Source organism: Podarcis melisellensis (genome assembly GCF_964234715.1).
Source record: "Podarcis melisellensis genome assembly, chromosome: 11".
Classification (NCBI taxonomy): Eukaryota; Metazoa; Chordata; class Lepidosauria; order Squamata; family Lacertidae; genus Podarcis; species Podarcis melisellensis.
Genome location: NC_138543.1, coordinates 31892958 through 31906524, shown reverse-complemented (window position 1 = coordinate 31906524; position 13567 = coordinate 31892958). Strand labels below are relative to the sequence as shown.

The 13567-nt window shown below is 40.1% G+C and overlaps 1 protein-coding gene across 3 annotated transcripts in view; it reads left to right on the top strand.

The window, feature by feature from the left end:
• Positions 1-13567, top strand: part of VCAN (versican) — a 125865-nt gene that overhangs the window by 77188 nt on the left and 35110 nt on the right. For all 3 annotated transcript variants that reach the window (XM_081930121.1, XM_081930123.1, XM_081930122.1), the window contains exons 8-10: positions 424-5745; positions 7824-7937; positions 9860-9973. In XM_081930121.1, coding sequence (XP_081786247.1) covers positions 424-5745; positions 7824-7937; positions 9860-9973 — 5550 coding nt within the window. The remainder of the gene's footprint in view (positions 1-423; positions 5746-7823; positions 7938-9859; positions 9974-13567) is intronic.

The following is a 13567-nucleotide window of genomic DNA, read 5'->3' as shown; positions in this document are numbered from 1 at the left end:
GCTGGCTATATTTAAACTCTAAATTTTCTTTTCTAACTCTCTAAGGAAGATTAGTTTATGATAGAACATACTGCAGTGGCATGTAGTTATGTGTGTGATATCATCGATACTTTATTCACCTAATGGTTGATAATTTCCTCTTTCTTTGTAGAGTATAGTTTCGCTGTTTAAATAAGCACTTTGAAATATTTATTTCGTTTCATTTCATGGTATCACAAAACTTGGGGAGGGAGGGCTCAGTACAACAAAAACAACAACATGGTAGTGAAATATTAGAAGTGTTTAAATAGCTGGATACTAATGGAAGCACATGGGAGCATTCAATCTATTTTTCCTTTCAGTGCATTTGGTTTTACTGTGACAGTTGATGCCCATGTCAAGCCAGTTGCTAAAAATATTATTAAAAGCTCTCTTTCTTTGCAGATCCAGTGCATGAAGTTTGGGATTTATTTGGTTATCATGAAATAGACGAGCCCCCTACAGATACTGATTCAACACAAGATGAACCCTGCACAGCAACGCCGGATGAGGAATCTGCAGAACTTTTAATTTTGGACCCTTTATTCTACCCAGAAATATACAATCTTGGAGAAGATGATGACGAAGAAGACTGCGAGAATACTACTGATGTCACAACTCCACCGGCTTTGCAGTTTATCAATGGAAAGCAACAGGTGACTACAGCACCTAAAGATAGAAATGCAGAAGAAGCAAGGAGTGACCAGATTGAAAGTTTACCACATTCCAAAAATGTAACCTTTTCACACATCAATGATACTAACATAGTGTCTGAAAATGAGATCTCTGCCACAATGCAGCCAAATGAATCTGCTGAAATTATAGGAGAAGCCACTACGCAGAAGCTAACGGCAGAATCTATCATGACGGAACTGGCCTTTAGTGGCGATTCTGAAGTTTCTACTACAGATAAAATCCTTGAAATAACATCTCTACATGGCCAGCCTTTATCAGACACTACAGAGAAATTAACACAACCTGGAACAGATTTTCATCAAATCTTAAGCAAACATCCTGGCATTTTCTCTGTAATTAATACAAAATATTCAGGAGCTTCTACTACCATGCCTGAGTCAAACAGTTACAGCTTTTCACAATCAGTAAAAACACCTCCAAAAGCAGCTTCTGAAAGGTTTTCTACTACAACGTTTGCTCCAATGTTTGCTTCCATAATCATAGAAGACAGCACAACACTTGAAAATGTTCTACAAGATGAATATAAATCAACAGTTAGACCAGATGCACTTCTTACTGCTGAAAGTTCAATAGAAACAACCAGAAGTCCTAGTTTGTTGAATATACCAGAAGGCTCTGGAGATGTTCAACAAGAGAATGCTAAACCTACGACCGCGGTAATAAAAATGACAGGAACAGAAAAAAATCCTGTTCAGGATATTTCCTCAGATCTTGGCAGACACAGCCCTACAAAAAGCAGCCCTAGTGCTTCACAGCCTCCTGCATCTTTGTATAAAGACATGAATTCTACACTTGAACAAAGTTCTGTAGAAGCTCTTACTACCCAAACTATTCCTAAATTAATTTTGAACTCTACCAAAAATGCCGAAGAAGTGAGGGATGATAAGGACAAGATTAAGAGCACCATTTCCTCAACCAAGGAGCATTCGACTACTGTTAAAGCAGAAAAGTTGCTGTTCAGTAACGATAGCATCAGATCTGTGAGCCAAGAATCCATAACTCTCACTAAATCAGTATCAGTGACAGATGCCTCACCTCTCAAAACTAAAGAGGCCACAGAGAAGATAATTCCTGTAGATGAAGAATCTGGGGATGGATCCACAGATGTTTGGAGGAAACCTGGCATGGACATTCTTTTGGGGGGTCCCACCAGCAAAGTGGTAAGTACTGACTCCCCATTTATTGATCCAGGTACTGAAAAAATAGATGTTATCACTATAGCTACTACATTGAGTTCCTTACTATTGAGATCTCAACCTGGAAGCACAGAGACACAAGTGAAGGAGCTAGACACTCTTAACACAGATTTATCAGCTTTGGAATATACAATTATTATTGATCCTACAATGCAAGTGTTAAGTACTGAATCAGACAGAAAGGCCATGGAAACTAAAACTGAAGTGCAAGTATCAAAGGATATAACTGATAACCAAGGACCAGTAAAACATGAATTGGATGCAGTCACGCAATTGCCATTTAGTGAAAAGTCTATTCTGGAATCAAATGAAGAGATGATAACATCTTCTACAGCGATTGAAAAGAAAATTGACTTGTTTGGGACATCTGGTGTGGCATCATCTGTAGAGTCAACTGGAAGTGGAAGCACTACAATCCTTTCTGTCAGCACTCCTACACTATTGAAAGATAACATTATTCTGCAAGAAAGAGGTTCTGAGTTTTTAATAAATGAAACAATGGAATCTGCCAAACCAGAAAGCACTGGACGCTTTTCTCCAACCATTTCTGCTGAGATAATTGACCTGGTGGATGTGGGCTCTGGGGAGGAATCAGGAGATAACAGAAGTAGTGTAGTACTTGTGACTCATGGTCCTACAGAAAGAATAATAAATACTAAATTTCCATTGATTGAACAAGGTTCTGGAGACATAGATTCTTTTACAGAACCTCCTATAAAAACAACAAATGAAAACAAAGGTAGCAGCGGGACATCTAGATATATGCTGTTTACTGATGCACCTGCAAAGTTAGACACACATAGTCATCACACCACCAGGTTCACTTCAGTGAATGCAGGAATTACAAACACTGAAGGAGAAACACCAGCTGAATCGGAAACAATAGCTTTTACTACAATCCCTCCTTTAGAAGATGAAATGAATTCTGATGAAGAACATGCTGCTGAAACATCAGATGAAATGGTACAGACCTTTGGAGTGGTAACACAAGAATCTTTCATTAAAAGTAAAGAACCTTTAACTGGACAGACAGGAATTTCAACTGTTTCTACATTTATCCCATACATAGAAGAAATAAAAATTGATGCCACATCTGGAACTGAATTTGTGCAAAAGAATCTCTCTTCACATGATAAGATCCTCACGATTGAGTCTGAAACATTTCCAGATGAACCTGTAAGCCCTTCACCAGCAGCTGAAGATAAAGAACAGTTGGCACAAAATGCTCACCCAGCTGAGGACAGCCACAAGCTTTCCTCCATGTCTACAGGGTACAAGCCAGTAAAAAAGGCAACCAGTAATGCTCCATTTTTTTCGGAACAAGGTTCAGGAGATGCAATCTTTACTGTTCCATCTACCACTGTGCCTATAAGTTCTGCTATATTAAATATCAATGCAAGCACATTAAGTCTTGACATTCTTCATCCTAGAAGTTCAGAAGCAAGTACTTCAGAGGAAAAAATAAAAGAATCTGATACATATCCCACTGAAACATATGAGGATTTCAGCAGTGTTAATAAATATCCATATACTATAGCAGTAGAGTTGCTTGCAGGAAAAGACAAAATAGCTCCTAGTGCATCTACCTTAGGTACCAGGGTCATTGGCACAGAAGTACCTGCTATAAAGCAACTCATTCTTGAAAATTCTCAAAACCTAGAAAATAGCTATCAGGAGAAAGAAAATACAACATTATCAACATTGGTAGCTACTGATGGAATTTCGGAGGAAGCTTCTCACGTGGTGATGTATGAAGACACAACTCCTGTTCCTGAATCTGTTCCTGGAAGGCCTACTCTTGGAATTGTTAAAGAACCTAAACCCACCTCAGAACCTGAAATGATGAGAATAGCAATTCACGAAGGATCTGGAGAAGGTTCTGGTTGGCGGGACACCATGGAAAAATATCCTGAATCACCTACCCAGTTGCCAAAAACAGTAATACCCTCATCTCATACACCTGGCAAAAATAATTCAAAAGTTGTGGACCTTGCTGAATCAGTGAATGGGTCTGAAATAGAATTAGTATCATCACCCACCCACGGAGAAGAAAAACAAATGCTACCAACCTCGGATAGTGACTTTTCAGAGACATTTGCAGATGAAAGTTCCACAAACAGCATAAAAGACTTTGAGGAACTTATCCCACTGCCTGGTGACAAAAGGAATTATTCGGGGGGTATTTCCAGCTTCATTGATGTAGGCCATGGAATAATATCTGATGAAACAACAATTATAGATGCTGATAACTTGAAATCAAATATTGAAGACATAGGTGGACAAAGAACTGTGGGCTCTGAGAGACCCTCGATGTACAGCATTTATACTTCTGTAACAGAAATTCAGACTGCCACACCTACAATTACTTTAGCTGTTGATAAATCAGATGGCTTCGGAGATGGTCAAGGGAGTTCTGTAACCAGTAAGTTCATATTCAGCAAGCCCATGATATCTTATCTGACACCAACATCAGATGATGTGGGCTCAGGAGATGCCACACCTTTCACAACAGAAACTGGTGTTACTCAAGAGCTGCCCAAAATAGCTGCATTGCTTCCAACTATGCCACTTCTTGTTAGATCTACCACGTCCTCGCCAACCAGCTCCAAAACTGATGAAAAGGACAAAGAATTAGAGCTGGAAACTAAACATACAGATTTCAAAAATACAATAGAAGACAACTCTGAATTACAAACATTGTCAGACAACCAAGCAATAGCTGATGAAAGTGAAATTGCTTCTACTGCAGACTCTTCAGGAAAAGGAGAAGTAGATATGGATGAAAAGAAACTTGTGGCTCCTACGCCACCATACCTACCCATTGAGCCATGGCAATCTTTGACAACACACAAATCTGAAGAAAGCACAGTTACTGTACAACTTGCTTCCCAAAGTGTAACGAAGTCTGAAGAAACAACCCAGGAGGTCTACAAAGGAATGAAGGAAACGGAAGCCACAGAATCCATAGAAACAGATCCAGAAAAAATACATTCTGCAACTCAAACTCCAAAGTTGCCGGTGACTGTCTATTTACTCAATGGAGCTTCTGAGTATCCTGAAGACATAATGCCAAGTACTTCATCATCAGTTGACAATGACAAGCATGATTTGTCACCAGTACAAACCTTTAGAGAAGCTAGTGCTGACATCACAGCAACTTACAAACCTGCCCTGAAAGAGTCTTCAGGAAGCACCGAGTTCCCATTAGTATCTTCTCCCAAACTGGTATCAGAAAGCAAGACCACTGAATCTGTGCCTAGTTCTGTAACAGAAATGAAGGAAAAGCCAGGAAGTTCAACAGAAGTGATTATTGTCGAAGGAACCATTGCTCCTGGAGAGTCTCTTTCAAAAGAAGCTGAGCCAACATTTATAGTTCCAGGAACTGACATTTTAGAATCTAGTTCAGAAGAAGAAACTTCTCATGAGAAGGAGCTAAATCAGTTAGATGAAAATAGTGCTGATGGAGACTTACCATGGATTCGCACCACACCATCTCCTATTCCACATGAAAGTAAAACAGGTGGAGTATTTGGGACTGATGGTGAAGCCGATGTTTGGCCAATTTCATCCCCTCCATCAGTAGACACAACTGTGGAAACTCAGACTGTATTGGATGGGCAGAAGAAGCCAACAACTGTTTCCTCTAATGCTGCAACAAAAAACCCAGGCTCTGAAAACACTCCCGAATATATTAAGCAGGCAAGAACCACAGGGGGCTTAAACAGCATTGAACTTGTAACACCACCACTTTTGCTTCTGGATGTAACTAATGGATCAGATTTCCTGATTGGCACAGGTGGGGGTTCAGTCGAAGGCACAGCAGTTCAGATACCAGGTAAGAGTTAAATTTTCCACTACTGAAATGTTCTTCACTCACATGAAAATATTGGCCTGATGATACAATATAGTAAACTCTGAAGATACTACTGTTAGGTCTCACAATACATTTTTCATCGGTCTTTGCAATCTCAACCTTTTTTGAGCACACAGACACATTTACAAATGTAATAGGCGAATTGGATCTTTTGTGGGTATGGCTGGCAGAAGTGCCTTTCCCTCATCAATTACTTTTGGCTGTATCTAGGCTTGGCAGATTCACATGCAACGTGTGCCCATTCATTGTCCAGCAACAGTGAAGGCTGATTGCATGAAGAAAAGGCATATTGTGTGAGAGAGCCATGAAACTTTGGGTTACATGGGGTAATAATTTTTGAATATTTACAGAATAACAAGTCTTTTTATGTTAACAGATATTCTAAGGTTATTAGACTTTGATATGTCATAATAATGCAGATATATTTGTCTTCAGCCAGATATACCTATGTGCAAAAGGGGGCTACATAATGAGTCTTACTAATAGTAATTTTGACTGGATTCACAATTGTATCCCAATCCTGGAATGAAAGAAAATCACACCTGACTAAAGAGGTGGATAGCAATTATCTCCCTGCCCATTGAATCTGCATCAGTTCTCTTATTTTACTCTTTTGTACAAGGGGTACGGTGGGATTCAGGCTGAAATCCTATACCCACTTACAGAGTATAAGCCCCACCCAATGAGACTTCTGAATAGGCATGTATAGGATTTGCTGTTGGTGTGGGTTTCTGCATTTGGAACAACTGCTTTACATGTGATAAGCTCCCACTGTTGAGGGAACAGGACAAATAGATGATTTCCTAGTACTCTTGGTGGCACTTTTGGTATGGCTGTGATAAATTACGCTATTGGTCTCAAGTTCTTTTTAAAGTTTGTGGTTGTTTTGTTTTTAAAATGTAAGGATGAGTCCTTGACATTAATGGAGATCTCCCATTGTCAACCATGACAGGAAGCATTACGAATAGTGCTAGACAGATAAATTTGAAGACAGAGGATTTTTTAAATTTCTATTTGTGATTAAATCATTAAAGGAGGCACTCTGGGGCATGATCTGTTCCCTTATGACAGGACAGATTTACACCTTCTTAATGTGTTTATTATCAAATATAAATATGATTCCCTGTTGATTGATGCTGCTTTCATGTCATAAAGATGTTTTATGTGTGACAGTGACTTGCCATGGAGGTTCTGTATATTGGTAGCTTACATGTGTAAAAGATTATAGTCTTAAACATTCCCCGAAGTCTTCCCATGGCAAGGCTATAGATATGATTGAAAATGGCTGTAGTAGTTCCACTAAGCACTTATATGTAGCATAAGTAATCATACCTGATGCTATCTTGATATAATGCATATGAGGAACTGGTCCAAATATCAGATGCAGAACCAAAATTGCATACTATTCATTGCATACTATTTTACATAATATAAGAGCCTTATATATTTGTAATCTTATGTGAAATAATGTTTAAATATGCATATTGGTTTGGCCTCTTATTCAGTTAGTCCTTCAATAACCATATAAAGAAACAAAATGAGAATATGGCTTGATGGAAAGCAAACAATATCCAGAATGACAAACAAGAAGTGTGGTATAAGAATGCATGTTCTGTGTACCCAATCATTCCACATAAACTAACCCCGTTCAGATAAATGCATATTTCACTCACTGTGCACATATGTTTTAACTGTTTTCGGCTATAATTAATTGTCATGTCATGCCAACTAAATCCTCAGTAGAATATTGCAGTTGCCAAAAATAATACAAAATGTCATTTGAAGAAAATGAAATATTGCTGAAAGTAAATTGTTTTCACCAGCAAGTAAGGATTGCATTGCCAACATGGATGATGGCTGATTTACTATTACTGCTGCATATTATGATGAATTGATTTTGGTTTCTGTCTAATCTGCAACTATAGCAAATCTGACAGAACCAGCTGAAAAGTAGGAAATGTCTTTCTGCTGAAAGAGAGTCAGCACCCAACAAGCAATTTTAGCAAAATATAGCAATTTTCCATGAACTCACTTTACAGGCCAAGAGCCATGCAAGAGTAATCCATGCCAGCATGGGGGAACTTGTTATCCACGTGACACTTTCTACATCTGCACTTGTATGCCGGGTTTCAGTGGTGACCAGTGTGAAGTAGGTAAGAAGCAAAGTCTTTGTTGGTATTTAATTATCTGATTATTCAGTGTGCAAAACAGGGCATGGTATTGCAGTACCAGAAGACTCAGACTGATGTAAACAAGCAAGACGAACTCTTGCTTGCTTACCAACCTCGTCCATTTTCGGTCCAATCCGCAAATGCAATTTGTGTATGGGAGTAAATTTTCATGTGCCAATCTACTGTGCTGAGTGGACAAAAGCCAACGGGAAGATGGGAATTTGTATCCAGTACACCAGCAAAATGTGCCTTCTTCCATATGCTTTCTTATGTGGTAGTTTGTATACAAACTTGAACACCAGGCAGCAAATCTCTGTGAGATCTACTAGGATAATCAACTGCAATTTATACACGTGCAAAACCTGTAGAAATATTCATGAATGGCAATATCTGGTGTTTATAAACGGATGAGGAAGAATAACTGCCTCAAATGTTTGAATGCTGCTAATAGCCTGTTGAAAGTTCTTCCAGTTTAGATATCAGATTAGTAGCACATTGGAGGTAATGCCGCTACATGTGCTGAAGAGAAGTTAAAAAGAAACTGAGTGGTTATTGCAGGCAGAAGTATGAGCATATTCACTGAATGAATTAATGAATTTCATTTATTTATTTATTTGGTTAGGCCAGTCACATTGCATGAAGACAAAAACAGTTGTGGTAATGGCAAGACTCTTTGTGATGATGGACTCTGTAAACAGTTAGCCTACTGTTCTTGCATTAGCCAATTTCTCTGGGATTCCTATGTTTGTATCCAATGAAGTTGTCCCAATTGTACAAGGAATTCTGCTTGGGCAACGGAACTTCCCCTCCCCCTCCTCTTGCTGCATGTGCCCTCAATCTGTTTTGGAGGGTTGGAGCAACCCCATTAATATATTGGGGGACACAGGACAACCTTCACTGGACACAACCCCTACTGTTTGGAGTTACATTTTTATGACCACCAGGATATGAAAGAGCAAGGACAGTAGGAACAGATGGCAGTGTCTACCACAATAATGTGAAATGCAGCCATTGCAACCTAATAGGAGTTCAGCCTTCCATGGTCCCAAGTTAGAATAGGTTGGACACATTATAAAGGTATTCTGAGGGTTAAAGAGAGAGAGAGAGAGAGAGAGAGAGAGAGAGAGAGAGAGTGAATGAGCTGCAGTACTCTTTCCCTCAACAGTACATTTCCGAGCACAATTCAAAGTGTTGGTGCTGACCTTTAAAGCCCTAAACTGCCTCAGTCCAGTATACCTGAAGGAGCGTCTCCACCCCCATCATTCAGCACGAACACTGAGATCCAGCTGCAAGGGCCCTCTGGCAGTTCCCTCCCTGCGAGAAGTGAGGCTACAGGGAACCAGGCAGAGGGCCTTCTCGGTAGTGGCACCTACCCTGTGGAATGCCCTCCCATCAGATATCAAGGAAATAAACAGCTATCTGACGTTTAGAAGACATCTGAAGTCAGCCCTCTTTAGGGAAGTTTTTAATGACTGATGTTTTCTTGTGTTTTTAATATTCTGTTGGGAGCTGCCCAGTGTGGCTGGGGAAAACCAGCCAGATGAGTGGGGTATGAATAAATTACTACTATTACTACCACTACCCACTACTATTACTACTACAAGTTCTGAGAGGTAGAAACCAAGGATGCAGGTTACAGACCCAGCGGTCATGCAGGATGGTTTAAAATGTTCAGGCGTGTGTATATTTTGTATTAGAATTGTTCTGCAAATTCTGAGATGCAAATGCTGCTGAACTCTGTGTGCAAATGTTGAAGAAAATCATTAGGTCCTTATGCATTGTGATATCTGAAATCAATTTATGTACATTATTTATCTGACATTATTAATACATATAAACTTTCTTTTATATTGCAAGTGAGGACAATACCTCATTCTAAATACCTGTTTCATTTTCTTGGGCAGACATTGATGAATGTCAATCCAGCCCTTGCAGAAATGGAGCCACCTGCATTGATGGCATCAATACGTTTACTTGCCTTTGTCTTCCAAGCTACGTTGGGGCTCTTTGCGAAAAAGGTGAGTTCAGTTTGAAATTTATAGTTAACTCCACTGTGCTTATAATGGAATCAAATATGCAAATTTGCTAACAAATCAGGCCTCTATTGGGAGGGTGGTGGCAATTAATGGATAATTATTTGTCTTTGCTTTTATTTTCTTTCGCTTGTGTTGCTTCGCTTTCTTTCTCCTTCCTGCTGAAAATAGTCATAACTGGGGGGCGGGGGCGGGAATTGCTGTAGTCTCTTTTACTGAGGTAGAAAATTAATCCTCTGGGCTTGATTTTAGTTTGTCATCGTATGTTTCCAACATTTGACTTCAAGAGTGATGTTTAAAAAATGAAGTTTTAAGTTTGCGATATGGTTCTTTAATCTGTGTTCTTTAATCTGCCCCTGGACGATGCTATTCCAGATTCCAGAAAGGTAACTGCATTAGTCTGCTACAGCAAATACAAAAAAGAATTTATTGTTACATAACTTTGTGGACCAAAGCCTCTTTCATCAGATAAATCTTATCCTCAGTTGGCAAGTCTCTTCATCTCTGTGTGTGTTTACACAGGTGTAGAGGGTTTTTTGGGGGGGAAGGGGAGACTCCTGTGGGTGCCCAGATATTGTTGGACTACAACTCCCATAATCCCTGCAATCCTGCACCCACTTTGTTGGGTAATAAACATACTGAATTCTATGGGCCTTTAAATGCATGTATAGAATTGTGATGTGAATTGATTTTAGAAATGTTCTGCTTGAATTAAGACAGGAAACATGAGGTCCTTCAGATCATATCAGTGGAGAAACACTTCACTCCCATGAACCAACAAAGATTCATGCCCTGCCAGTATGGCAAGTGGGCAGAGATTATGCAGTTGTTCTTCAGCACCATGTAGGAGACCTTAGGTTCACCAACCCAGGGATTGGAGGCCTGTGGCCTTCCAGGTGTTGCTAGACACAATCCATGACCATTTGCCATGCAGGCTGGGGCTGATGGTAGATGGAGCCCCAAACATCCAGAGGGTTACAGACTTTCCTGGTGAAGAGAGAGAAAAGTAAACAGTGGAATCCAAAAGCCATGAAATGCAAAAGGTATATGACATTTCTGCCATTTACAAGATAAGCACAGTGATGGTAAAACATGTGAATGCTAACACACCCAACACTGCAGACCTGAGAGAGTCCTTAACAAACTCAATAAGCCTTTCTCAAGGTGACACCATGTTTTTCTTTCCTTTTTGTGTCTGGGTCTTCTGGTCAAGCAGGCTAACGTAATGGCCCTACAGAGAAGTTAATTACGTAGTGTTGCTGTGGGCTTTCCAGCACTCTTTTAACATTACCTCCCTGCCCTTCATTTGTAAAGGTGGTATTACAGAATAAACATGAATCTTCCAGCATAGGTTCAGGCCTGTCCAAAGGTAATAGGGAAATTTCCAGGATGAAAAATGAGCTGAAAGTTTTAAAAGTTGTGGGTTTTACCCCTTTACGTTCACCCTCACATGTAGGAAAATACCATTTCCCCCCCATCTTGCTCTGACTGGATTCACTCACAGCTAGAGCAAGAGTGTCTTCCAGGCATAATTACATAAACATTGGCATGTTTCAGGCTTGCCTTTCATCATAAGCCTACTGGGCGAAAGACTGTGAATTTGCAAGTGCTTTAAAAATATTCCATGAGCCTGAAGGGACTTTTTTTGCTTTTGTTTTGTTAATGTTGAAACCTCAGGCATAGGACTAGGTCCAGCACTCATTATATTTCAGTTTTGCAGTAGTCTGGCTTAGGCTGGAAAAGACTCCTGAAATCTCCTCTTTAATACAAGAATTTGACCCATGTTTTTACAGCAGAAGGATATTTCTGAAAATATCTTCCCGCAACAAATCCTTAATGCTGAAATAGTCTGAAGTTCATGGTAGCTTTAAGTTGCGCTTTATGACCAACCAGGGAGAGTGTATTTGAAATGCTTAATGTGAACATTTCCTCGTTTGTCAGTCTGAAACAGACCTCAGCTCAGTCAACTCTGGAATTTAAATTTCCTCCACAGAAAGTCCTGCAGTGGTTTGGGATCGCAGGAAGGCATTCATTGGCAGCCCCTACCCCCTGCCCATTCTACCAGACAATGGGGAAAATGTGGACCGCTGTCTGGAAAGCAGTTTTGATTACATGTCAATGAACCTGATTTCATTAGATCTAAAGCAAAGCCAAAAAGTACAGAACCAGGCATTCCTAAGCCATGAAATGGCATGAGTGAATGATTCTGTTGTTTCCTAGAACTAGTCATTGGTTTGTAAAAACAATCATTTGCCAAATGGATTTCTGAGTGCTTGTGAACATTTGAACTAATATTAGAGAAGATGTAGGTGACCTTTTTGTTGTACCAAGAAGGTAAGGTACAGTAATTGTATGCAGGTCAGTTGGCATTCAGCCAGTGGTGATATTTTCTCTGTCAGTATCAGCTTAGCGGGGGAACATGAGGGCCAAGAAAGGGACATTAGCCAGTGAATCCTGGTTGTCACAGTGGAAGAGATGGAAGAACTGAAATATGGAAACATCAGGATTCACTGCTATTTGACTGCTTTCACTTCCTTCACTTCTTCTAATAGGCAGAGAAACCCAAGATTGTGGAAGCTGCCTTATATTGAGTCAAGCTGTTGGTCCATCTAGCTTAGTATTATCTATAATGACTGGTAGTAGCCCTCTGAGGTTTCAGGCAGGGGTCCCTCCCTTTCTATAAATGTTGAAAATTGAACCTGGGACCTTCTTCATGCAAAGCAGATGTTCTATCACTGAGCTGCGGCCTTTCCCCATAGGTAGACCTCATCTGTGAAAAAGCTGTCTGAATACTGTTCCCCATCAGTTTGCAACTAACACTGGATTCAGTGTGTTCATTGCCAGATCAGACTGTAAAACCGGGGGGGGGGGGTGAGCTACCAGAGGGCCAGTGCCTCTCTCAGCCCTGTGGCAGCCCAGTTTCTTAAAAAAGATCCTATTAAATGAACAGGAGCTTACTTCTTAGCCTGATTACTGTATGGGGGGAGAGTTTTCGTAGAGAGAGATGGTTGGGTGACAGCAGGGGGAAAATGTTTTTCCCTTCCTCCCCCCATGCTGCCACCTTCTGAAAATTACCCTATTTTTCTGTCTATAAGACACCCCATATTTTTGGGGACTCCAATTTAAGAAAATGGGGGGAGATGACCCCCATATATAAGATGCCCCAAAATTTTGGACATTGTTGTTTAGGAAAAAAATCTAGTCTTATACACGGAAAAATACGGTATGTCCCTTGCAATTGCTCTTAGATAAAGGTTCCATTCTCATTCCCCCCCCCCCAACTACCACAGATAGGGATGGGATGAGAAAAAGGGCAAATGATGGTGAGGGGAGTTTAAAATGGCAGTGCAAATGTGGGATATGTGTGGCTGAGGTTGTATATGCGTGGGTAGATGGAGGTGTGTGACTAGATTGGGTATGTTGCTTTTGGGTATGGCTGCATCTAACACTGGCTTTTGACTTTTTTAATTGGGTGGCTATTTTGAAGAAATGCAACACCATCAGCATATTTATTTCAAGACCGTTGGAACAAAGTAGAAGGCGTGCTTTAAACTATGGTCTTCCTTTGTCTTTGCCTTC